The sequence below is a fragment of the Hyperoodon ampullatus genome (assembly GCF_949752795.1).
Source record: "Hyperoodon ampullatus genome assembly, chromosome: 12".
NCBI lineage: Eukaryota > Metazoa > Chordata > Mammalia > Artiodactyla > Ziphiidae > Hyperoodon > Hyperoodon ampullatus.
The window spans coordinates 47,426,388-47,453,003 of record NC_136925.1 but is presented as its reverse complement, the minus strand read 5'-3'; the positions used below and the strand labels follow the sequence as shown (position 1 = coordinate 47,453,003).

Sequence of the window (26,616 nt, the reverse complement as noted above, 5' to 3'; positions counted from 1 at the left end):
TCCATTCTCTAGTAGGTCTGTGTCTTTATTCTGCAGGGGAGAATTTATTTCTACTGATTCTGCTCTAACCAGATCAAAGCTCAGAGAGACACATATCCCTACTTCTTCTTTTTATGAGACAGAGTTCATCCACTGAAAGGCTTTCCCTTTGCTGGTCCTGAATTTATTCTAGGTCTCTGGTCCTATAGTCCATACTTATTGGGTTCTAAGCTTTTACTTTTGAATGCCATACAGGTGACCCATTAAAACCAGTACTCTGAAATCAGCCTCTGAACCACCAGGATTGAGGGTACGTGAAGGTAAACCAGCACCAGTGTATGTCTATCCAGATGACCTTCTGGCTGACAGCTGTGTGTGGCTTCTACAAATTCCCATAAGTTTCCTGTAAGATCAATTATACTTAAAAAAAAAAAAAAGACTTCAAAAAACATTTTATCCCATAATCTTAGGGGTGCTGTACTGGGAAAGGTTTCTCAGAATATATATCCTACGTCAAGTTTACAAACCAAAAAAAAAAAAAAAAAAAAGAAAGAAATCCTAATATGGTCATTCTAAAAAGTACTCATTGTCTGAATTCCAATAACATAAAATATACTGGAGGCCCACCTTGGCAAAATATGCTAAATAAAAGAATAGAAGATAGCAGACTAATTTATTTATAGGATATAGAATTCTTGAAGTTAACCCATTCAGCTATATCAGTAGTAAAACTACCTCCTCAACCCCAAAAAGGCTAGGAGGAGAGGTTCTGGTTAGGGTTCTGAATGCTAGGTATCTCTTTAGAGGGGAAGTAGAGCGGTGCCCTTGTCCTGAAAAGCTCTGAGATAAGCCTGGCTCCTGTCTGTTTTTCCTTAGTCCCCAGGTATGGAAGGGTATACATGAATTTAACAACAACAAAAAACTAGGTTAATCTCTGTCTAGGAAAGAGATGAATCCATTGAGTCACATATATTCTGCACTAAAAAGTCTTCATTAAAATTTCTAGTAATGTGGACATTGTTTATTTATGGCTTCTAATAAAAATATTCTTAAGGGTTATGTTCAAAACTATTTTGCTCTCTACATGAGCTTAGTTTTAAGACACTGAGTTGCAGAACCACCACGGGCAAATCCGATTCTGTGTCAGTCACAGACCTGGGTTTTTAGAGCACAAATCTACTCACAGAGGTACTGAAAAATCCTAGGAACAAGACAAGAGAGTTATCTTTGGGATAAATCTTACATCTGTCTTGTGATTGTCTGGGTTTCTTTATCAGTCCTGTCAGTCTCTTCTAGTTGACCGTGGTTAGGATAGAGTCCTCAATGAGGCTCAGTGCAGGGAATTTTCTCCATTTCCAGGCATAGTGGAATAAAAAAGCCATCTGGGTTTACTTCATATGATTCTCCCTGAACTACTTGTGATCCTCCTTTTATAAGCAAATGTTAGGTAATAGGTATCATGAGAAAAAATATGCCAAAATTCACTTTTAATGTTAAAAAATAATACTAAAAATAAATTCTTATAAATAAGATGGTCAGCTGAATTGAATACAAACAAAAGGACATGAAAACTTTTTTTTAAAGTAGCTGTAGAAACACAGGGTCCAAAGATATCCTTCCACACACAGACGAGCGGCTGGGTCCTAAAACAGGACACTCTGACAAGAGAGGTGTGGAGAAGGACGTGAGGCAGAACATTCCAGGTGGAGAATGAGGGAAGGTAAGAGGACAGAAGAGTTGGCATCCTCCAGAGGAGGGTCAAAAATCCAAATCACCAAGTCCTAGGAGGTGTTGATATTCAGTGGTGAAGATATCCTAGGGGTCTGAACAGAATCGACAGGGAAGAGTGATGGGGATCTGAATCACTGTGGTTTTCAGGTTTAGGGGGTTACTTGAGTTGCAACATTGGGAAAGTTACTGTCGTAGGAATAGTAGTATCCACACCTTACAAAAGTGAGCATGAGAGAAGTCAACATCCACCCAACCCAGGACTGCAACAAAAGGAGGTTTAACAGTGTGACCTCAAGAAGAGGTCAAACAAGTAAAGAAGTAAAGAGGAATAGGGAATGGCTTGATAGGCAGCTCTTCACCAAGAAATTTTCTTCCTGCCAAAGGCCAGTGTGGTCTATGTACCCACTGCCCCTTCACACTCATGCAATGTAAAACCATTCCTAAGCAGGCAGAGACCATTTTTTTCAGGGTTCATGGTAGATGCCAAAGGGACTTGGAAACTATAGTACCAAATTAAAAAGATCATTCTGTAGAACAATGGAACTATAAATGAGGAAGAATCTGCTTAAAGTATGAATACTGATTATTAAAAAAAGACTAAGAATTGTCTGCAATTTGTAACCAATTTGTCATAGATCAGCGAGGAGCTTAGAGGACAATAAAAAGAAGAGACTGGACGGGATTAGAAGAGAGATCATTCCCTGACCAAGGTTCTGGCATTTTCCCTTTTAAACTCAAGAGGAAAATTCTTAAAGAATTTTAATCCATCCTTTTCATTCTGATTTTTCACAATGAACCATACAACTATCCCATGCTCCATCTATAAGGGACACGGGAGGGCTTACCTCCTTTACTTTCTTAACCATTCCAGTAAGTTTTGATTTAATGAAAGAAATACAATGAAATAAAATTTGTCTAAGATAGTACAAGGATAGGGAGGCTTACTTAGAAAAGAGGAACTTCTGTCAGTTATATTTAACAGTATCTGATATATAGCTTCCCATTTTTAGGGACCATGGAGAGATCAAAGAGGGTTTTAAGGTGTGCACTGAAAGCTATGATAAGCATAGAAAAAAGGACCTATGAAGAAAGCTCTAAAAAGTGTGCAGTAGTCCTTAATCAAAGATGGAAAGGTTTGGTGATTTAATATGACTTAAGGTGACTTTGAGGGATATAAAAGATAATTAGAAAGAAGTGGGTTTATAACACAGTGGCAGAAATTCTGGTCAGGTATCAGAAAAAATAACTTTTTAACAAGTTAAAAGTTATGGAAGTAGCTGCTTGGGAAAATTCTTTCCTACAATAAGGATATAGGAATATGTAAGAAAATAAATCACTTTTTCATTTGGCATTATTTAGGTGCTGTGAGTTTTGAGTGCAAAAAAAAAAAAGATCAACTGCAGATTAAAATTTTATAAAAAATGTAATACTTAGAAAGACTCTTAGAAGTACTTAGAAATACTCTTTCCACTCTGAACAGCAGAGAACTGGGTTTTTCTCTCGCAAAGGGAAAAGGAATAAATGGAAGGTGCTAAGAAATCAGAATGGAGAAGGTCCTAAGAAATCAGAATGGAGAGGGTCTAGAGAGGTTTGCCTAGAGGAGAAAAGTGTACATGAGGTGGGTTTCAAATATTTCAGTGAGAAGAATTTAATATTCCATGGGGCCTCCCAAAATAGATTTAGGATACTAGGTATCAGTGAAAAAGGAAACAGGTTTTGAGTCAGTGTGAGGAAGAAATTTAATGGTTAGAGTTGACCAAAGATGGGAGGCATTTCCCTGGAATATAATGAGTTCAGAATACTTAAGTATACTCTGAGTCCTTGCTTTGGATATTGCAGAGGTAGAGATTATACAGCTGGAGCAGGTGACTCTTAAAGTCTCCATCAATACTTTCTTGTTCTTTAAACAGTCTCACTATAAACAACAAAAAATTATTTTCCTTATTTGACTCTGTCTAAAATCAGATTAGTCAACTATGAACAATGTAGCAACTACAAATACTTTCTCAAGTGGAGCTAAAGTGCTTGTTACAAAACAAGCCTTTCCTCCTACCCTTCAGGTATGACTTCTCATTTTCTGCCCCTAAATGCAGGTGTGAATACATTCTGGAAAATGGTAATTTTAAAAACTGCTAGCCATATTAGTTGGTAATATACATGTGTATGACAAAGACAATGGTGATGTTTGTGAAGGTGAGGCTGCTTCATGTCACGAAACTGGAAAACATTTGAGTGATGACATGTGGAGTTACCAGAGTATCCTTGGCAGGAGGAAACCACATAAAACTTTTTGCTTTCTTTTATAACCCAAATAATTAGCTTAATGTCACTGTGTTAACTGATTGAAAACTTTGCTTTCTGATGGTTTTCTTCAAGTTAGAAAGAAATAGAATATTCCAAATTTGCATATTTAAAGTATTGAATTTCTTATATTTATTGCCAGTGAGGATTTGCCTTAACAGAGAAGGGTTGACAAGGATTCTTGTTATGACTTTTCACATCTCAAGTCTAAGAAAGAGATCAAGGAAAGTGGGCCATGTTGAGCTACTCAGTGGAGCTTGTCTCTCATTTCTAATTTGTCAATTTGAGTCTATAGGAAGTAAAAAATGAGAACTTTTTTTTTGGCCATGCCACACAGCATGCAGGATCTTAGTTCCCCCACCAGGGGATTGAAGGATTGAACCCAGGCCCCAGCAGTGAAAGCACTGAGTCCTAACCACTGGACCTCCAGGGAATTCTCAACAGTCATTATTTTTATAATAAAAACAAACTGTAAAAATTAAACACTTAAAGCTGGCATTGCCTATGACATATCCCAAAATACAACAAATACAATGAGGTAAAGGCAGAGCTGACTGTGATGGGAAGCAGAATTCCCATTTACAGGGCTCTGGTTCAAGTCTTGGCTCTGCTTCTTATTAGGTATATGCCTTTTATTTGCCTTCACTTTAAAAAGATACTTTCATTATATATAAACTTGTATGATGACAGGTTGTTGTTTTTTCCAGCACCTTAAAAAAGTTGTTCCATAGCCTTCCTGGCCCTATTGTTTCTAGCAAGTGGTGTTTTTCCCTCTTTGTAGTGTATCTTCTTTCTTTTGCTGCTTTCAAGATTTTCTCTTTGTGTTTAGTCTTTAGCAGTTTGACCATGATATACCCCGGTGTAGCCTTCTTTGCATTTATACTGCTTGGGATTTCCTGAGCTTCTTGGATCTATTTGATATCCTTCAACAAATTTGAAAAGTTCTTAGCTAAGATTTCTTCAAATATTTATTCTGCCCCATTGTCTCTCTCTTCTTCTGGAGTCCAATCACATGCATAATGGATCATTTCATTTTGTCCAGGTAGTCTATTGTTTTTCTTTTTTTTTTTTTTCACTCATTTTTTCCTGTTCCAACTGGATATTTTGTACTCACCTACCTTCAAGTGTACAGATTCTTTCCTCTGCTGAATCCTACATTCTTCATTTCTGATATTGTGTTTTTTATCTCTAGAATTCCTACTTGAATATTTTAAAAATAGTTTCCTGGTCTCTGATGAAATTCCCCATATTTCAACCTCTTCCACTAGAACTTATGATTTTTATCATAGTTATTATTAAGTTCTTGTCTGATAATTCCAAGATCTATGACATCACTGGGTCCATTTCTATTGATTATTTTCTCTCTTGACCATGTGTCACATTTTTCTTGCTTCTTCACATGTCTAGTAATTTTTTATTGTATCTGGACATTTTGTATAAAATAACAGTAGAGACTGAACCAAATAATATTTACTTTCCAAGACAGGATGCCCTTTTTGTGTCAGGCTGCTTGGTTTTTGGGACTGAGTCAATCTGATCAGTGGGGCTGCACTTTCTTGTACCTTTAGTTTGACTTAGTTCACTGCTGACTTCAAATATTTGCAAGCAGGATTAGCACTACCTTTTTTCGAGACTTGAGGTTTGAGCACTGTTGAGGTCTTAGAGCTCTCTGCACTTTGCAACAAAGCAACCAACTGTTTGAACCACTGAAAAATATATCTTTGCATTATAGCTCAGCTGACTACTGTTTGGGTTGCTGGGGAATTCTCTTTGCTCTCCAGTCATGTGATAGGCTTTCTGCACCATAGAAATCTCTCTCTGTCCGGAATGTCTCTGAAAGATTTCCCTCAGCAATCCTGCCATGCCTCCAACCCTTGGAAGGTGAAAGGCTATAGTGCCTCAAGTTCATTTCTCTCAGGTCTCCTGAACTGTTCCCTCCACCTTCAAAGGAAGACTGCCATGTACCTGGGGAGGCTCCACACATCTCAGGAGGAATCTCTTTTAGCTCTCCTGTTCCACACCTCAGGCTTTGGTATTCTACACGCCCAGCACTAGACACAGATCCATGAAATATAGTTTGCAGGTATACTTAGACCTGCTCTGTGGCTGGGGTCCTTTAGAATTAAAATCTGCCATACCAGCTCACATGTGGCCAGTAAAACCTAAAGTTTTGGCTGCCTTTTTTTTTTTTTTTTTTAACCTCTCTGGATTCCTTCTCTTGTCACTCTGCCATGAATGAGAGAAGCTGTGAATCTTTTGTCTTACAAAGGGAATTTTCTGTAGTTTTATACATTTAGGTCTCTTTTCTTCCTTAGCTTTCTGGTAGGTTCATAAAAACAATGATTTTATATGTTTTTTGTTGGTAGAGTGAGACTGATGGTCTTTTGTGATTTACTATATGCTAAATAGAAGCGGCTCTACACTTTTTGATAAGTCAGTATCTCAAAGCTTCAGTTTCCATATCCATAGAATGACTAAATGATGGTTATAAGGCTTATAGATGATGTAGTTGTGTTGTACATTCTCATTTCCTTTCTCTTTCTCCTTTGGGGGGTACTTGAAATGGTGCATAGCGTGGTCATAAAATCAAACAAATTCACTATGCACTATTTCTTTCTTTCTCCCTCATTTAAGTGTGTTCTTCTCTGTCAATAATTATCCAAGTTGAATGGACTGGCTTTTCACCTGTTGCTTCAGAAAAATCTTACTCATCTTGGAATATACTACTTTTATTCAGAGCCAGAAGTAAATTAAAGGCCAACCCTAGAAAAGTCACATACAATTGAATACTGTCTCTCAAATATCAACTAGATTGGCATTTTAATGAAACCACCTTGGAGCACATAATATGATCAATATATATTAGCAAACAATTTTTATTTAATAGCCATCCTCATTTTTTTAGGGAGGAAATTTGAGTCACAGAGATATTAATTTGACCTGCTTAAGGAAGGAATGTAACCATGGTAGAAACCATCCTTGAATGTAATTTGACTGTTCTGAATCCCACAGCAGTCATCTAGACCATGCTGCTAATTTATACTGATTTGGGAGTCCTGGAACCTACTTCCGTGCCACTTCCATTATTTTTTACAGAAGAGATAAAAAAACATATTTACTAAACTGACTTCATTCTTTTTGTATTAAACATTAATAAAAATGCCACAAGAGTGAAGAAAACCATATGGGAATGACACTGAGCTATAGAAAAAGACAGGATCTATTTGGCTGATGGGCATATTCCTGTGCTGATATTGGCTAAAATTATCTCTATTTCTCTCTCCGATACATTCTTCTCAGACATATTAACACCGGTAAACCTCCCCTGGAATCCAAAATCCAAATGCTGGAAAATGCCCCTGGGTTATCCCTCATATTCTGCTTTCTAAGCAAAAAGAATCTTTTTTTTTTGAATGGATATTCTGGTCATACCACAGCTAAACTGACTCAAGTACTTTAGTTTACATGATGCCCTAAAGGATTATTACTGATGTCATTTATGTGATCACATGCTGTGTTTACAGCCATAAAGAAAGCTAGGCTTGGGTAGTATTAATAGCCGTACTAATTACACTACTATAAAAGGTTTATGGATGTTATAAATTTCTACATTATTACTCCAATGTTTTGGCAGTGGTGTTCTTCCAGAGGAAGGTATCACAGGGCCCATTTGTTTTCCCTTCTTTACACTAATTCATGAGGAGATGAAAACAAGAGACTGAGTTAAAGAAAGAAGGAAAGGAGTCCACTGGGACTTATTCTTGCACTGCAGAGGGATCACTATCATTTTATGTTTTTATTTTAGGGTTTAAAAGTTATTTCATCTTGCCCATAAACATGTGAAAGGATGCTCATTTCACTGGTAATTAAGGAAATGAAATTTAAAACAATAAGTATTTTTCACCTTTCAGATTGAAAAATAGTTACTGATAATATCAAATGTCAATAAGTAAGTGGGAAAACAGATACTCTTAAATACTGTTAGTATGCTTTTGAACTGTTAATACCCTTTGGAGAGGACAGATTTGGTGATATTTATCAATATTTAAAATGTCTCTTGACTCAGCATTTAAATTTTTAAAAATCTAAACTATGAGATACTCTCAGATGTATTTAAAGATATATCTACAAGGTTGTTTCTTGTAAATGGATGGAAATGCAAAATTGGCAACAATCTGTATGACCAGTAATTGTAAGTTTATCAATACTATCATAGCAATTAAAAATGATTAGGTAAATATACATGTACTGAGATGGAAGAATTTCCAGTATATATTATTAAGTGAAAAAAGCAAGTTTCAGAACAATATGTATAGCTCCTAGCATTTACATGAAAAACACATTATAATTATGTACATGAATGCATATGCATAGAAAAATTCTGCCAATGGTGAATAGAAATTTTAACAAAGATTTCCTTTGAAGAAGAGAGTGGCATTTATGCGGTAGGTGAGAAGCACTATCTTTTTTTAAAAAAATTTATCTCTATATTTGCAATGTTTATATTCATGTATTACTTGAGCAATTTAAAAATACAAATACATTTTTAAATGGTTATAACATTGTCATCTCAAATATTGTCTGAGTCTCTTGAGCTTTCATGGTTTCTTCTTAGTATTTAGCAGTTTTTATGAAGTCTACATCTGCCTTAGAAGTACTCCAACAAATATCTTTGATCAGAAAATTTTTTATTAAGGAGATCTTCCAGTTTATTTTAACTTTCAACAAAAGTGAATTGATTTTATTTTATTTTTTTAATTTTTATTGGAGTGTCGTTGATTTACAATGTTGTGTTAGTTTCAGGTGTAGAGCAAAGTGAATCAGTTATACATATACCTATATCCACTCTTTTTATAGAACCTTTTCACATATAGGCCATTACAGAGTATTGAGTAGAGTTCCCTGTGCTATAAAGTAAGTCCTTATTAGTTATCTATTTTATATATAGTAGCGTGTATATGCCAATCCCAATCTCCCAATTTATCCCTCCCACCTCCCCCATCCCCTGGTAACCATAAGTTTGTTTTCTACATTTGTGACTCTACTTCTGTTTTGTAAATAAGTTCTTCTGTACTCTTTTTTTAGATTCCACATATAAGCAGTATCATATGATATTTGTCTTTCTGTGTCTGACTTCAAAGTGAACTGATTTTAATTGGAAGTTCTATATTAAGAGATGAACTGATTTTTTTATTTTGCTGCACCACATGGCTTGAGGGATCTGGGATCTTAGTTCTCAACCAGGGATAGAACTCGGTCCACAGCAGTGAAAGTGCCGAGTCCTAACCACTGGACCGCCAGGGAATTCCAGAACTGAATTCTTTGAGTTTAGCGATAATGCTGTGTACGGAGCACAGTATGAACCAAAGTTACATCTTCTGAAACTAGTACCTAAAATATTAAGTTTATTTTTTTACATTAGGGTCAACGTCTCCTGCTCTAAAACCCAAGGCAACTTGGCTTGCACTTCAGAAGACACCCTACTCAGAAAACAAAAATTAGTTATTATATCTCTGGTCTCCTTTCCTCAAGTAGATGGGCATATTAGAAAGCAGAAATAGCAACATTCTAGTATTTTGATTTTGAGTCTCTTTGAATCCTTGTTAAAAGACCGTACTTCGGTTTACAAAATGAAGCTGGAAAGTAGATGTTGATTTTAATTGACATGGAAAATAGTCACCTTTTATTAACCAGTTCCTCTCCCAACTGTTTTTAAAAATCCTGGTTTCAATAAAAGTCACAAATAAACAAGAATTTACATGATCATCCAAAGCCTGGTTGACTGTTGCACTTTAGCTTAGCATAAATAAAGTTTTAAAAGAGGGATTACAGTGGTGAAGATGTGGCAGATGTCAGAGACAGAGAGCTGTTCAGGGGTGGTAGCGGCGGTCCAGGTGAGAAGGAATGCTAGGCAGTGCTAGGGTTGATGGGGATGGAGAGAGGGCATCTGAAGGGGGTCTCATCAGGTGTTGGTACCTAGTGGGCTCAATAAATATTTGTGAAATTCAACTGAAGACAACTTTGTACCATCAATATATTCCACAATCAAATGAAACTTCAACCCCAGAGATGATGGGACTTTTCTAAGTTAGTTGCTGGCTGTGTTTAAACTTTAACCTTGGGAGCTGCATCGATACACAGGGGATACCTGTGGCTAGAGATACGCTTGCTAAGAGGAGATACTCTTTTCTGGTTTTCAGGCGAAGCCATGAATAAATAGATTTAGATTGGGGATTTTGGTACAAGATTAAGAGGATGCAATAATGGTTTCTTCAAGGGAATTATAGTCATTGCTGTACTTAGTTGGATATTTATCTGTGCTACTTTCTAGAAATGAATTGGAACTACTGGAAATTGTACCTATTGTAACCCTAGTTTACTCCTCTACAATACTGTGACATGGAAACCTAACACCCTGAAAGAGATGTGATGAATACATGCTGAATGGAGCATGCTGCACACTAAGAAAATAAGATGAGCTAGTTGGCTGAAAGCAAGCGGTTGATATTTTGTCCTTCCTTCCCACCCCTCCACATAAGCTAAAGGTCCCGGTGAGTGGTTGGCAGCCTTTTCCCTTTGTCAGGTACTAGAATAAAGGCTGTGAACTCTGATAACTTCCACTGTATTATTACTTTTTATTTTATAACATTAAATTATTGTGGTTTCTATTTTATGGTTGTTAGAAACTTGGGAAGAGCTTAAATTCATGTAACAGTAAGTGCTAAATGTACCTTCCTAAATCACCAGAAAGGTAAAGACTTCTTAAAAGGATAAAGCCAGAAAAGTAAAGGGCTATTTTCCACTACGTAAAGGCGTCACTTAAGTCAGGCAAAAAGACGTAAATCTGTGATCCATATATAAACTGCCTGTAAGAGGAGAAGAGACTTTTGAGGGTCTTGGGAGCCACTAATAATCATGAAAATACCAACTGCTCTAGCTCATAGACGCCTAGCAGCCAAGAAGTTGCCACAGCCAAGTCTAAATAAAGGAGGTGGATGATGTCTGTGCTGTGTTCTCCCAGGAGACAGCATAGGGGGTGATGCAGGGACTGAGGGAACAGCTGCCACTCTTCTGAATGCAAAGTCAGAGTCCTGGAGCAAGGGGTGTGCACCGTCAAAGAAAGGCCAAGAGGAAGGTCGTGAAACAGCAATAGATTGATTCTAACTGCTTGGACTGAATCTCTGCTGTGAATAATTGGGAAAGGGTGGCTGAATGGAGCAAAGAGTGATAAAATGGATAGCAGAGAAGTAAATTCTTCTGCAGTGGAGATTTGGTGGAGATTAGGGAAAGCTGGGTGGGGGGTGGGGGGCTCAGATCTATACTCTTGCAATGACAGGGACTGTTTACTCTCCTCCTCTTGTCTGTGAGCTTAGAAGGGGTGTCAGAAGGGAGATCATCTTCACTCAGTTAGGTATCCTTCACACCTGGTAGTACACTGCCTAACAGAACAAGGCCCTCAAGAAGTGTTTGCCGACTTAATGAATGAAATAATGTATGAAAGAATACATAAAGGAGGAATGAACAACTGAGGAAAGTAAGATAAATTTAGATAAGAGAAAGTTGAATAGATGTAATTAGGTCAGAGTGTTCTAGAAGGTTCTGTATGAAGTAATCATGGGCAGACCTAAAACTATAAACCTCTGTAGGCTAGGGAGGATTTGAATCCTTGGCTTGTACACCAGGTTGATTCCTTCAGTTAAGAGACACTGAGTATAGGAACACGTTTATCAACGACTTTCCTGTCAGATATCTAAATTAGTCAACATATCTGATGCCAAAACAAGAGAAATCAGGGATTGAGATCTATTAGGTTTCCATATAGTAAACAACTTACAATTTTTAACAGGGCAGAGACTTCTACATTTATGCCACTTATATAAGCTCTGCCCACACATTGCTCTGTGAAAAAGAAGTTACCAAGTTCCTTAACTTTATTTATAGAAGTTGAATTCTTCGCTTGCTCCTGAGTGATCTTAGTTTCTTTTAGTCTGACAAAAGTGTAAAATCAATAGCTTGCTTAAAGCTGTGCTATAATGGTCCTGAGTTTAACACTGCACAGCTGGACATTTCGACCTCTGCGAATGACATTCACTAAGCCAAAAGTTAAACTGTGCTTGTAGGTATAGAACCAGCTGCTTTGAATCTGGTGAGGCCCTAGTAGTCCACTGAGTTTGTCTGCAGCGTGTTCTTCTTGGTGAAAGATGGCTGAACGATGGCTCCGCGATCTGTGATAGCCTCTCCCCTTCTTAGCTAGAGAATGACGCACTGGCTGCCTACACTTCCCTGGCTGTGTAGCCCCCAGTGCTTTGTACTCTCTCTGGGTATTTCTCAGCTCTTTTTCATCTTGGACTATTTTTATTTTTTCCTATTGTCACCCTGATTTTATTTTTCAACTTTAAAATAGAAATAATATTCTTACCCTGTCAAAAAATGGGAGCAAGATTCCTTCCTTCCCCTTCTGATTTCTTGTAGTTTGGACCATTTGAGTGAAGTTATGCTTGAAAGTTGAAGGGGGGCTCTGGCTCCTTCTGAACAGATTCTGGGTGCCCATGGTCTCCCACCACGTAGCTTCCTCAGGCAGGAGGGAGCCCCACTCTACATGCTGCGGGGGAAGGACTTGGGCTCAGGCATCTCCGAATTGGTCCTCCTCTAGTATAATAATTATATCAATGAATTCCCTCATTCACAATGGACACGGTGGGTAAGAAAGCATCTAAAATGTCTCTCCTTTTTGATCTCTCTGTAAATCATACCAGTGCCTACTCTGACATCCAGTGACAGATTAAGGAGAACATAAGTGCTGGGATATGGCTAATGAATTTCAGGGTCCGCATGATAGAACTGATTCAAATTAAGGGGTACGTGTAAAATCCAACTTTCTGGGGAGGAAAATCAATCATTTATTAAGCAAATCTAATTCCAATGACGGCAGATTATATTCACTGAATGCTTTTTATATGTCTGATACTGTGCTAGGAGTTTTCCACATATATTACCTCACTTGGTCCACATGAAAGCTGTAAGGCAGTTACTATTATTATCCTGACTTGTGAAATGAAGAAATACAACACAGGCAAGTTAAACCAGGATGACTCAATGGCTCTTGAATTTCTATTGAACTGAGAAACAGAAAAAGTCTAGATCCTAATTGTTTAAAGTTACATTTTAATTTAGTGAACATAAGTAATAATTCCCAAATATGATTTTTAAGGGTAGACATTTTCTTAGACATGACTAATTAGGCAGTTAAAGTTAAAATAAAGTAATATTCATGTTCTTTCATACAAAGACATATCAAATAGTAAAAAATGGTCACAAACAAATTTTGATCATATTTTCTTTTTTCTTTCTTTTTTTTTTTTTTTTTGCGGTACGCGGGCCTCTCACTGTTGTGGTCTCTCCCACTGCGGAGCACAGGATCCGGATGCGCAGGCCCAACGGCCGTGGCTCACGGGCCCAGGCACTCCACAGCATGTGGGATCCTCCTGGACCGGGGCACGAACCCGCATCCCCTGCATTGGCAGGCGGACTCCCAACCACTGTGCCACCAGGGAAGCCCCTCATATTTTCTTTTATCTAGAAGTAATTTCTTTTATATTTTTTCCTCATATAGGTCACTGAAGGGGCCCAGTCACTCCAACTTGTAGTCAGAACCCACCATTTGCAGGAATCACATTTAAATTTGGTGAGTTACACATTCTTCTTCCTGGTCCTCAAAAACTCAGAAATGGAAACGAATGAAACCAGAGAGTCAAAAAAATGCATGGACAGGGAACTCTGATCTAAACATAATCACAATGCAATTCTAATCCCGTGAAGAAAAAAAAAAGTTTGCTTCATTGTTTTATCCCCCCCCACCCCCGCAAATCTCATGCAGCAGACTGCAATAGTGCCTGCAAGATGGCTAACTGCTGAGTCTTTGATTTAATGAAAACTTAGGGAAAGCAATTCAATTCACTGCAGGGACTGCTTTGTTCTTCCATTATGATTCTTTTTTAATGAGAAAGATGATTGTAAGGATAAACTCTATTCCTCTGAATTTTTACACTAATTACATACAAAGCACTATTTTGGCAGAAGGGGACTTATCTCCTTCAGGCAATATAGTTATCATCTTGTAACCACCCTTCAATCTCCCACAAGAATGCTGGAGCTTCGTGCCAAGAATGAGTATTGCTCTATGCCAGCTCTCAGCATGGATAGATGAATGCTTAAAGATTTCCAGAGTTAACAGTCAACATGGACTCCAGATAAAACAGGAAGACAATCCCTGCCTCCATGCTTATATGCTGTTTGGAATAGAAGAATCAGAAGGGCATCCATTAATGAAGTATTTGGCATGGGGAATGAGGGAGGGCCTGATGTATTGTGTGTGTGTGTGTGTGTGTGTGTGTGTAAGTTTATGTAAGGATTCATTAAAAGAAAATGGTGTTGCATATTCATGTCATTTTCCTTCAATCTAAAAGTCATTTATTATGGGCAGAAGACCTAAATAGATATTTCTCCAAAGAAGATAAGCAGACTGCCAATAAACACATGAAGGAATGCTCAACATCATTAATCATTAGAGAAATGCAAATCAAAACTACAATGAGATATCATCTCACACCAGTCAGAATGGCCATCATCAAAAAATCTACAAACAATAAATGCTGGAGAGGGTGTGGAGAAAAGGGAACCCTCTTGCACTGCTGGTGGGAATGTGAATTGGTACAGCCACTATGGAGAACAGTATGGAGGTTCCTTAAAAAACTACAAATAGAACTACCATATGACCCAGCAATCCCACTACTGGGCATATACCCTGAGAACACCATAATTCAAAAAGAGTCATGTACCAAAATGTTCATTGCAGCTTTATTTACCATAGCCCGGAGATGGAAACAACCTAAGTGTCCATCATCGGATGAATGGATAAAGAAGATGTGGCACATATATACAATGGAATATTACTCAGCCATAAAAAGAAACGAAATTGAGTTATTTGTAATGAGGTGGATAGACCTGGAGTCTGTCATACAGAGTGAAGTAAGTCAGAGAGAGAAAGACAAATACCGTATGCTAGCACATATATATGGAATTTAAGAAAGAAAAAAATGTCATGATGAACCTAGGGGTAAAACAGGAATAAAGACACAGACCTACTTGAGAATGGACTTGAGGATATGGGGAGGGGAAAGGGTAAGCTGTGACAAAGCGAGAGAGAGGCATGGACATATATACACTACTAATCGTAGGGTAGATAGCTAGTGGGAAGCAGCTGCATAGCACAGGGAGATCAGCTTGGTGCTTTGTGACCACCTGGAGGGGTGGGAGGGAGGGAGATGCAAGAGGGAAGGGGTATGGGAACAGATGTATATGTATAACTGATTCACTTTGTTATAAAGCAGAAACTAACGCACCATTGTAAAGCAATTATACTCCAATAGAGTTGTAAAAAATAAATAAATAAAAGTCATTTATTGTGCTAAGTGATATTGAAAGTTCTGGCTAAGGAATCACTCTCTTTGAGATTTAGTCACTTTAGCACAAACAGTATATGCACTATTAGGCACTGTAAATTTGGTTAAGACTGTGGGAGACTTGACTTGGGGCAGATTCGCCCTGTAAGTGCTGCATATGTATGAAATTTATGTACTTTTACATTATTTAATGGATTGTGAGCTTGATAAATAATAATTCATGTCCCACGAGCAAGTTCTTTAGAGTAGGTACATTTTCTGGGGTTGGAGGAAACTGTACTCATTCTTGCAGCCTGAAAGCATGCCACAATGAAGTAGAAAGTTTTAATGGCATTTCCTAATATCCATAAGTAACTGAGGGAATAGCTACACATTGGAAACTCCAAGCCCAGTGATACGTTATTTCATCATGGCAGCCATGGAGTGAGAGTAGACAGTCAGTTCTTTCTTTTTTTTTTTCCTTTGGTCAAGTGTATTAAAGTATAATTTATATGTAATAAAAGGCACCCCTTTTAAGTGTACAGTTTGAAGAATTTTGACAAATGTATATAGTCATGTAACCTCTACAGCAATCAAGGTATAGAGAACATTTCCACTACCCCAAAAGTTCCCTTGTGTCCCTTTGCAGTCAACACCCCACTCCCTACTCTAGCAACCATTGATCTATTTCCTGACCTTATAGTTTTGCCTTTTCCAGAACATCACATTACTATGCATTATATAATTATACAGTGTATAAGCTTTCGTGCTGGCTTCTTGCACATAGCATAATGCTTTTGAGATTAATCCATATCATTGCATGTATCAGTAGCGTTTTCCTTTTATGGCTGAGTCATACTCCATTGTGTGCATTTACCACAACTTTTTCTCCTTTCACAAACTGATGACCTTTTGGGTTGGTTACAGTTTGGGCTTATGAATATGAATAAAACTGCAATGGACATTTGCGTATAGTTCTTTGTGTGGATATTATGTTTTCATTTCTCTTTGAAGAATGTGATTGATTGGTTACATGGTAAGTGGATGTTTAACTTTATAAGAAACTGCCAAGCTGTTTTCCAAAGTGTCCGTATCGCTTTGCATTCCCAGCAGCAGTATATGAGAGTTCCAGTTGCTCCATATACTGGCAGGCAGTTTTGCTAGAAATGGATTTTCATTTTCTCCTTTGATCTTTTCTAACAATTTTCCAGCATGGTTTGTGTAAAAATCCCTTCACCTCCACCTGCTGCCCCACCTTCTCTTCTCCCTTCCCCAACATAAGCATAATTCCCATGGAGTGTCCACCAAGGTTCATTTCAGAAATCACTGAGGTACAGCCTTTCTATACTATGGGGGATAAAACTCTCCAATCATACATATGAAGTAAAAATAAATGCAACATGACAAGGAACAGGAATGGAGGTTTGCCAAGTAATTTCCCACAAGGGAGATGTTTTAATAGGCTCCAGTGACTATGACCTCACCAGACGTAGGTAAGTGACAGTAATATCTCCCCCACGACTCTCAAGGGAGTTATAATTCAGTATTTACATTTTCAAGTCCTTCCTTATCCAACCATCTAAGAATCCCTTCTCAGTGATTTAGTCAAGGTTATCCAGAGAACTGGAAACTGAACTAGCTGTGTATGAGCAGAACTCAGGCTTCGACATACAAGATGGCCAAAAAGCACATGAAAAGATGCTCAACATCACTAATTATTAGAGAAGTGCAAATCAAAACTACAATGAGGTATCACTTCACACTGGTCAGAATGGCCATGATCAAAAAACATACAAACAACAAATGCTGGAGAGGGTGTGGAGAAAAGGGAACCCTCCTACACTGCTGGTGGGAATGTAAATTGGTACGACCACTATGGAGAATAGTATGCAGGTTCTTTAAAAAACGAAAAATAGATCTACCATATGATCTGGCAATCCCACTCCTGGGTGTATACCTGCAGAAAACCGTAATTTGAAAAGATACATGCACCTTAACATTCGTTGCAGCACTATTTACAATAGCCAAGACACAGAAGCAACCAAAATGCCCATCGACAGATGAATGGATAAAGACGATGTTGTACGTCTATACAACATCACTGGAATAATGGAATATGGAATATTACTCAACCATAAAAAAGAATGAAATCATGCCATTTGCAGCAACATGGATGGATTAGAGATGATCATATGAAGTGAAGTAAGTCAGACAAAGACAAATATCATATGATATCACTTACATGTGGAATCTTTAAAAAAATGATACAAATGAACTTATTTACAGAACAGAAACAGACTCACAGACTTTGAAAACAAACTTATAGTTACCAAAATGGAAACATTGGGGGGAGGGATAAATTAGGAGTTTGGGATTAACAAATACACACTGCTATATATGAAATAGATAATCAACAAGGACCTACTGTATAGCACAGGAAACTCTACTCAATATTCTGTAATAACCTATATGTGAAAAGATTCTGAAAAAGAATGGATACACGTATATGTATAAATGAATCACTTTGCTGTACACCTGAAACTAACACAAAATTGTAAATCAACTGTACTCTAATATAAAATAAAATTAATAAACAAAATAAAACTGAGGCTTCTGCTCTGAGAAAATCCTGGATCCTGCTTTAACTCTTTTTACTGCTCTGGCCTGTGTTTTTGACTTCCTACGGCAAGCACCAAAGAAAATTCCAACAAAGTCAAGGGGCAAAGATTCACAGAGGCAGAGCCATACAAACAGAACTGAGGAGGTGAGATCTTCAGGAGATTTTAGGGTCTGACATACTGTGAAATGCCAGATACCTAAGTTTCCCAGACCTTGTGGTTTTCTGAGAGGTCTATATTATTTCATATGAAGTCCTACATTTCTTCTAATTACACAGATATTTTAAATCTTGCAGCATTGGTAATTGAGAATTTAGTCTATGTAATTGTAAGAAGTGTAAGAAGTATAGTGTTTCTGCAGAGAACAAATATGAAGCCTGCTTTACATTGGAAGAGGCAACAATTATCTTCTGATTAATGTCTCCCCAGCCACCACCAAAAGGAGCAATACTTTTTTGGTACAAATTCTGAGAAGAACATTCTTGTGGGGACTAGACTACTGGGCTATGAGTTGCATCCAGCTATTGTGTGTAGACAAGGCTGTCATCTTTATATATTTCTCTCACCAATCCTGCCGTACTTGAGTGCTCTGGATGAAAAAAGAAGATAGTGGGTAAAAGGGATCAGGAGAGGGTGAGTGCTTGATATTCCTGAGCTGACTTAATGCCTTCAGCCTCCCCACTGAGAACTGAAGTTTGAACCTAGACCTCTAGGATTTCTGTCTTCTGGAATTTAATGTTCAAACCAAGAATATTTCTCTTGAACAGTAAGGCATGAATTTACTTTTCAGTATTCTCTTTGGAAAAAATCAAAGGGATTACACATGATGATATTTTTGAGTGTTCTGTTAGTACTATTAGTAACTTGTTTCATTTTCACACTCACCCAAAGAAATATATAAAAGATTCAACAAATATTTTAATGTGTATGTAAGAATTTGCTGGAATTCATGCAATACTCGTCAAATTTTTAGCTGCAAGCTTGTCTTTTATTCAAAATTGGAAGAGCTTATAAAAATATCTTTCAGTGAAAAAGCAAAACTTGTAGAACCAGTCACCAGGAATATCTCTAATGATGTTCAACAGTGGCAACCTTTTCTTCTCTTTCTAGGGTCTGTATACAAAAAGAAGCAGGCACTTCTGATTCTATCCATGCGTTCATTACTGATACCCATTCTTTCCCCGCCATCATGACTTGAGGAAGAAAACAAGGAACGAAACTGTTTTCTTTTCACTCTCAGCATCCTAGTTTTGCTCCACAATCCCTACCTCCCCCATCGCTGAGCAACTTGTTGATAAGGAAAACAAAAAGAAATTGGAGAGGCAAGAACTGAGGAAAACTGGCAGAAGAAAAGGAAGAAGAAATGATTGACTATTTAAAAATTGTGTGGTTTATATATATTCAGAAGTTAAAAACTGCCCCAAAAAGAACCATGGATATCTATTATTTAAGAACTGCTGAAAGCAGTTCTGGGAAGCAGCAGGATTCTTGTAATAACGGATAAAAGAAGCTTATGGGCGGGCTTCCCTGGTGGTGCAGTGGTTGAGTCCGCCTGCCGATGCAGGGGACATGGGTTTGTGCCCCGGTCCGGGAAGATGCCACATGCCGCAGAGCGGCTGGGCCCATGAGCCATGGCTGCTGAGCCTGCGTGTCCGGAGCCTGTGCTCCGCAACGGGAGAGGCCACAACAGTGAGAGACCCGAGAAGCTTATGGGCAAAAAGTTTGATGACATAATTTTTCTTGATAAGAAATATATCCTATTTCACCTTTGTTTTAAAAGCCTGTCACATTTCTTGCTTCTACATCCAAATGCAAGAACTGAGTGGTCTTTAGTTGTTCACAGTCTTTGCTTTATGTGTTTCTCTGCTTCCTGATTTCAGCTAGTATTACATGGAATTTTAAGAAAAAAGTAGGCATGAGGAAGAGGCTTCCCAGGCAAATCCGTAAGTTTTGGGAAGCTTCACTATACTTTCTTAGTCATATACCTGTCAGATAATAGAAATATATATATATCGTTCTCTGCCCCCAGTTCCTGGCACAGAGCTCCTAAAACACTTGTAATTTCCTAAGTGAGAAGAACGCTAGGAGCATATTTTGTTCTAATATTTGGTCTTTGACCCTAGTTCCTGACACAGAGCTCCTAAATCCCTTACAATTTCCAGGGAGATAGGAATTTCTTTTGTTTCTAATGAGGTGACTCTTGGTGCGCTCCTGGATGGGGCTGGTCACCAGAAACACCAAGTTATGATTAGAAGCCTGGAATATTCAGCCCCACATTCCCATTTTCCAGAGAGAGGAGAGGGGCTGGAAATGAAGTTAACAATCATGCCTACCTAATGAAGACTCTGTAAAAATTCCAAAAGCGCGAGGTTTGGAGAGCTCTAGGGTTGGTGAACACGTGACATGGAGGTGCTAAGAGTGCTGTGCCCAGAGCGAGCCTGGGGGCTCCACGACCCTTTCCACACACCTTGCCCTACTCAGCTCTTCCATCGGAACATAAATCTATATCCTTTATCACATCCTTTTGTAATAAACTGGTAAACAGTAAGTAAACTGCTTTCCTGAGTCCTGTGAGATGCTCGAGCAAATTAACCAAACCCAAGGAGGGTTCGTGGGAAACTCTGATCTATAGCAGGTAGGTCAGAAGCACAGGTAATAACTTCTATCCATCTCCAGATAGAACTGTCAGACTGAGTTATATTGTAAGACACCCAGCTGGTGTCACAGAATTGCATGGTGTGGGAAAAGCCCCACACATCTGGTGTCAGAAGTATTGTGGTGTGGTGGTAGAGTGAGAGTAAAGGAGAAACACAAGAGGAGGGCTATGTTTTTCTTTACAATTCCTGAAACCCTACTTTGTACATATAGCGTGAGTTTGGATTTCAGGCATTACTTCAACGGGTATGTGTGTGTATATATATATATATATATATATTTTTTTTTTTCTTTTTCTAGCTGTGTTGGGTGTTCGTTGCTGCACGCGGGCTTTCTCTAGTTGCAGCAAGTGGGGGCTACTCTTCGTTGTGGTGTGTCAGCTTCTCCTTGCGATGGCTTCTCTTGTTGCGGAGCATGGGTTCTAGGCACACAGGCTTCAGTAGTTGTGGCACATGGGCTCAGTAGTTGCGGTGCACGGGCTCTAGAGTGCAGGCTCAGTATTTGTGGCGCACAGGATTAGTTGCTCCATGGCATGTGGGATCTTCCTGGACCAGGGTTCAAACCCGTGTCTCCTGCATTGGCAGGCGGATTCTTAACCACTGCACCACATTGTCTGAGTAACTTCCCCAAAGTGGTTACAACTAACCAAGTAACAGCTATCTAAATTTTATCTGAATTCTCAAATGTGATACATTGTCATTGGAACTACTTTTTTGAAGTACATTTTTTTCTACAGAGTTGTATTAAAGAAGCTCTTTAGGAGAAACAGCAAGATTTTAAAAAATTTTAGAACCATCTGGAATAAAAAAAACCTAGCTCCAATCACGAAGCGCTAGGCTTAAAACTTGTTCTACAGTATACAATTTTTTTTTAAGGAGGATGGTCTTTGTAGGAATCAATTTTTGGTTTTCTACAAATTTTTGTAGGAACCAATTAATAATCAGGGACAAATTCAAAACTCCAGTTTGAACTGGCGTTACACTGAAACTTATACTGCATTCTGTTGCTTCAGAGTCTTTGATCATTGGTTCAGTGCAAATTTGGTGAGGAGAATTCACTTTAACTCTGGAGGTAAATTTCCACAAGGCTTTTGTAATAACATCACCCTTAATGCTCTTGAAAGGCTTCTTGCATTTATCACATTGTGTTTACATGTGACAACCATACATTTTATAATTAAAATGATAAAGAAAGATTGTTAATTCCTGAGTCTAACTTATTGCTATTATGTGGCCTAAGGTGGTATCAAATGAATATGGTGGCCCTGTGGGGCCAGTGACATCTGTGCTGGAAGAATTGGGAAGGCTGGCATCTTGCTCAATCCTGACCTGCAGCACTCCCGGAAGAGTACTTAGCAGAGTACTTAGGAAGTACCTGGAAGGGAGGAGAAAATGTGGCCATGACAGCACTTTCCTCACACACATCACACCTTCCATCCTCTCCTCTTTGCTCTGTTCATTCCCTCTCAAACCTTGAGGTGCACGAGGAAGGAGATTATTATGTCTCTAGAACACGGCACTGAATCAGCCTATACAAAATTAATGTAATTACTGTGTTGATTTCCAGATGTTAGCTTAATGCCAGCCTATTAAAACTTTTAAAGATGAAGCTTAAAACAAACAAACATTCTGAGTAAACACCCAAATAAAGACATGCTAGCATATTTAGTGATAATCTGAGGCAATGCAGAAATCTCTGGATAAAGCATTTTAGAAACTGGGTCTCTCCATCCCCAACTGTAATGACAGAATTTTCTCAGGTCCTCTTCAGTCTTTTCCTTCCAAAGAGCCTCTGAATTCCTTGCTGCTTCTGGTCCTTGGCCTCTTTCCAGTCATGCCTCTGCCCTGCCCACCCTTGCCATCCTCTCCCAGCACCGTTTACAGTCACATCCTCCTGACATCAGTGCTGTGCCTCACTAGACTTTGCCCCCAGGGCTGGTTTCTTATCCAGCGTTTTGAAATTCAAGGGGAAAAATCCTCCTTTTGCTCAAACCTGTCCCTCTTCCCTCTTCCTTCCTCCCCGGACCGCACATGGGTGGGCACAGTGGGCCATGAAGGCACCCAGCCCTGGCCTGGGAGGGGCCCCAACTCTTCCTAGTTCTGTAGCCTGGAGCAGGTTCCTGATGCTGGGGGGAGCCTCCGATCTCTCATTTATAAAATTTTGGATAATAATTCTTATTTCCTTGGATTGAAGGAATAAAGGAGGTAATTCACATATGTAGTAACTGGCACATTATAAAGCCTCAACAGAAGGTATTGTTATTAACCTTGGGTCTTTTTCTACATTTAGTTTTTTAAGCTTTTCTGTCTCTACCTGTAACTGTGAAATTATTCTCTGTTTCTTAGAATGGCTTGATTTTATTTTTTTCCCTGATGAGAGTTTTTGTTAAATCTCTGGGCTCCTGGAAAGTAAGACTGACAAGAACCCAAAGACTAGTTGTAGTTCACCATCTTGTAGTCTAGACTGTTTGGTTCTAAAAATCTCTAGAGAATGTAAATTCACCACTTTCATGTGATTTTTTTTGTTTATATTAGAGTGTTGCAAAATTGTTCTTCATTTAATCTTACTATCCTTAATTATAATCCTTGTACTGGGCTAAAATCACTCTATCCTTTAATAATTCTAAACTATTATTCAAGCTTTCATTAAGTGATTTTTAAGTTGAACCGCACAGCTCTCTCTTCTTGAACGACCAAACTATACATTCCTCATGTTAACAGTCTCTCATAAGTAAATTTCTAATTATATCCCTCCCCAATTTCCTCATTTTCTGGAGTTCTTTCCTGGATTGAGGCACCAGTGGTGAAATTGTGGGTATAACTGTTTAGATAATGCATTTGTAGCATTCAAAATCATTAGCTTCCAAATCCTACTGAGGAAATATAGCTGAGATTCAATGTCTATAACTTTTGTAGCCTGAGGTTTTATTTGAAATTTTACTCTTAAATTAATTATGCCTACCGATGTTAAATTTTAAAAAACAAACACCAATAACACCAATATTTGAGAAGTAAATGAAATTAGCTTTTCCAATACTTTAAACAAATCCCAAGTTAAACTAGAATGCAGTCCTAACTTGTTCATTTTTACTCTCCCTCTAAGATGAAATCTAGTCCTGGCCAAATCATTTTAATTAAACAATATTACTCTGAAGGACAATCCAAATAAGGAAATGTAAAAATTCAATGCTGATATACGATTATTAGCAAAGTTTCTAAAGAGTATGACTCTTACAATTGATGTATAGGGCTATACACATATCTTTATTTATTATTATGGTATATAATTGTCTTCAAACCTATTAATGGCTACTTTTCAGTGCATATTTTACAGTCAACAGATGATACTGGGGGATTATTATTGGCTATTTCTGGGCCATAGGTATAATCATAAGTCTCTGAAGTATATCCTCCAGAGATATACCCCAAGGATTTCAACTGCAATTGCCCTTTAATAAGTTTTTCTTGCACTGACCCTTGGAGGACTTGTTTCATTGTTTTGGCTCTTTTAAGTTTAGACAGAACATCTCACATGGCCATTTGTGGTAACTTTCTTTTCTTTCTTTTCCCCTTTGTTATTACTAGAGTTGTTTGTGTTTACTATTTTTATCTTTCTCGTGACACTTTCCCAAGAACATATATTTGTCTGTAATTCCCTTGGATTTCTAAGGGCTAGCATTTATTAAGACAGCTTCATCAGGCCTATTCCAGGTTCCAGGGAAGCAGTCTGTTTAGATTTACTGAGGGGTACAAGGAATGCTAACAGGAATTCAAATATGAGCAATTGTACATTTCTGCCTATACATGCATTTCCTACTTCCTGCTGAATTCACACAATTTATGCTTCTTTGTGATTTACTCACTCATTTTGTTTGCTGTATTACTGCAAAATAGAAAAGTGAGAATTTTGAATTGTCTTAAGACACTATAAGTGAAAAAAGTTAATCTGGTCATCGCTCATCACTCTTGTAGATGTTGCTAAAAGAGAAACAAAGCTATATTCTCGGGATTTTGCATGCTTACCTTGTCTGACAGCTAGTGTGGTGGTATAGACCAAGAAGAGAAGGATGTAATTGAGGAAACTCTGGAAGACTGGTGTATTGGCATGGAAATCTTCTGACAGGTACTTGCTGGTCAAGCTAATTCCACAAATAAGGAGGGATAACACCTGGCCTAGAGCCACAGAGATTAACATCTCCCTGAGAAATAAAGAGAAACATAGCAAAGATCAGCAGAAAGTCCATTAGAACAATCACTTAAAATTTACTGAGCACTTGTGCCATTCACTAGGCTAAGTGCAATAAACAGTATTTCTTTTAATCCATCATAGCAATGCTACCTTACTGGGGTTTTGCAGAGGAAGAAACCAAAGTTTAGAGGGGTTAAGGAATTTCCTTACAGTCGCATAACTAGGAAGTGGCAAAGCTGAGATTTGAGACCAAATCTCTCCAAGTGATCCTGGCTTCTACCTACTGAGCCCTGGAGCTCTGGGGGGAAATTAACATCATCCTGATGCCACCATGGCATAAACAAGTGTTCAGAAACCTGAGAGAGAACTTCAACACACTGACGAAGCAGGACCATATTCCAACCATATCCTCAGGTTCTTATACCAAAAAACGGAGATGTTTTTCTTCATAGACCAAAATCTTGGCTCTAGGAACACTTAGGTAAAGGGGCTATACAAACCCCTGACAATCTAAAAGGACTATCTCCTCTCCATTCCCAGATATTGAACCGTTAGTGCTCTAAGAAGCACTAATAAGCACTAGTCTCTGCTCTCCTCTGCTCAAGTCGCAGTTGCTGACACATTAAAACTCTCATTCACGAAGGAAATTTAGTGACTGAGGTGGTACAATAAGACATTTCAAATTCTGTGAATATTTTCTATGGCCTTTTTTTATAGGCACTGACCCTACAGACCACTGTAGTGGAGATTACAGGCAAGAGTCAAACGGTTCACTTTGCATAGAAATAAAACGCCCATGTACTGAGCCTGCGCGTCTGGAGCCTGTGCTCCGCAACAAGAGAGGCCCGCGCACCGCGATGAAGAGTGGCCCCCGCTTGCCACAGCTGGAGAAAGCCCTCGCACAGAAATGAAGACCCAACACAGCAAAAAAATAAAGAAATAAATTTAAAAAAAAATGCCCATGTGGGCTTTATGGTCACATCCACCTGTATGCTCTGACACAGGACAAGCCCCTGGCTTCTGCAAAGCAGACTTCTGCTCTCCCCAGGAGTCTCATCTGACTTTCCTGGTTTATTTATTTAAAGAAAAATGAACATAAAATAAGCAAAGAGTAGTATTTCTAAACAGAAAAGCATTAGGCAGAGCATCTGGAGCACTGCATATTCCCTCCCCCATGGCAGATGTGAATCCATCTTTCTGGAAGGGGCACGGGGCCCCTGGGCAGGGTTCTGGGTGGATACCTTGGTGGTATCCTTCTTTTTAAAAAAGGCATCCATCACTCATTCCATTTGCTTCTATGAGGAGGAAAAATTGTGGCAATGCAGGTGGACCTATGAAAAAGACTCTGCAGAGGTTAGCCTGTAACATATTGGCAGAGGCTGCCTTGGTAGATGGGTAGATTGCTCTGTTTCCAGGTACTGGCCCCAACCCTTCAATTCAATCTTCATAAAGGTATCAAAGGAGTCAAAGTGATATTTTTAAACATATAAGTTTAAAATGTCAGTCTGTTGCTTAAAATCCTACCCTATAGATGATACCCTATAGATGGTACCCTACAGAATGCAGTGATCTATAAGGCCTATGTTACACCATCTACAAAGATGTCTGCCAACATTTCCTCACAGCCCTCTACATTCATGCTGCTTCTCCCAAAGGGAGGTGGGGTCTATTTTCCTCTTCCAGAAGCTGAGCTGGTCTTGTGA

General features: G+C 38.5%; 1 protein-coding gene across 1 annotated transcript in view; it reads right to left on the bottom strand.

The window, feature by feature from the left end:
• The window catches only part of SLC35F1 (solute carrier family 35 member F1), a gene marked incomplete at both ends in the record, with an annotated part of 405,350 nt that overhangs the window by 135,832 nt on the left and 242,902 nt on the right, over positions 1–26,616 (bottom strand). Inside the window, one exon of the mRNA XM_079716472.1 lies at positions 24,748–24,923. Coding sequence (XP_079572598.1) covers positions 24,748–24,923 — 176 coding nt within the window. The remainder of the gene's footprint in view (positions 1–24,747; positions 24,924–26,616) is intronic.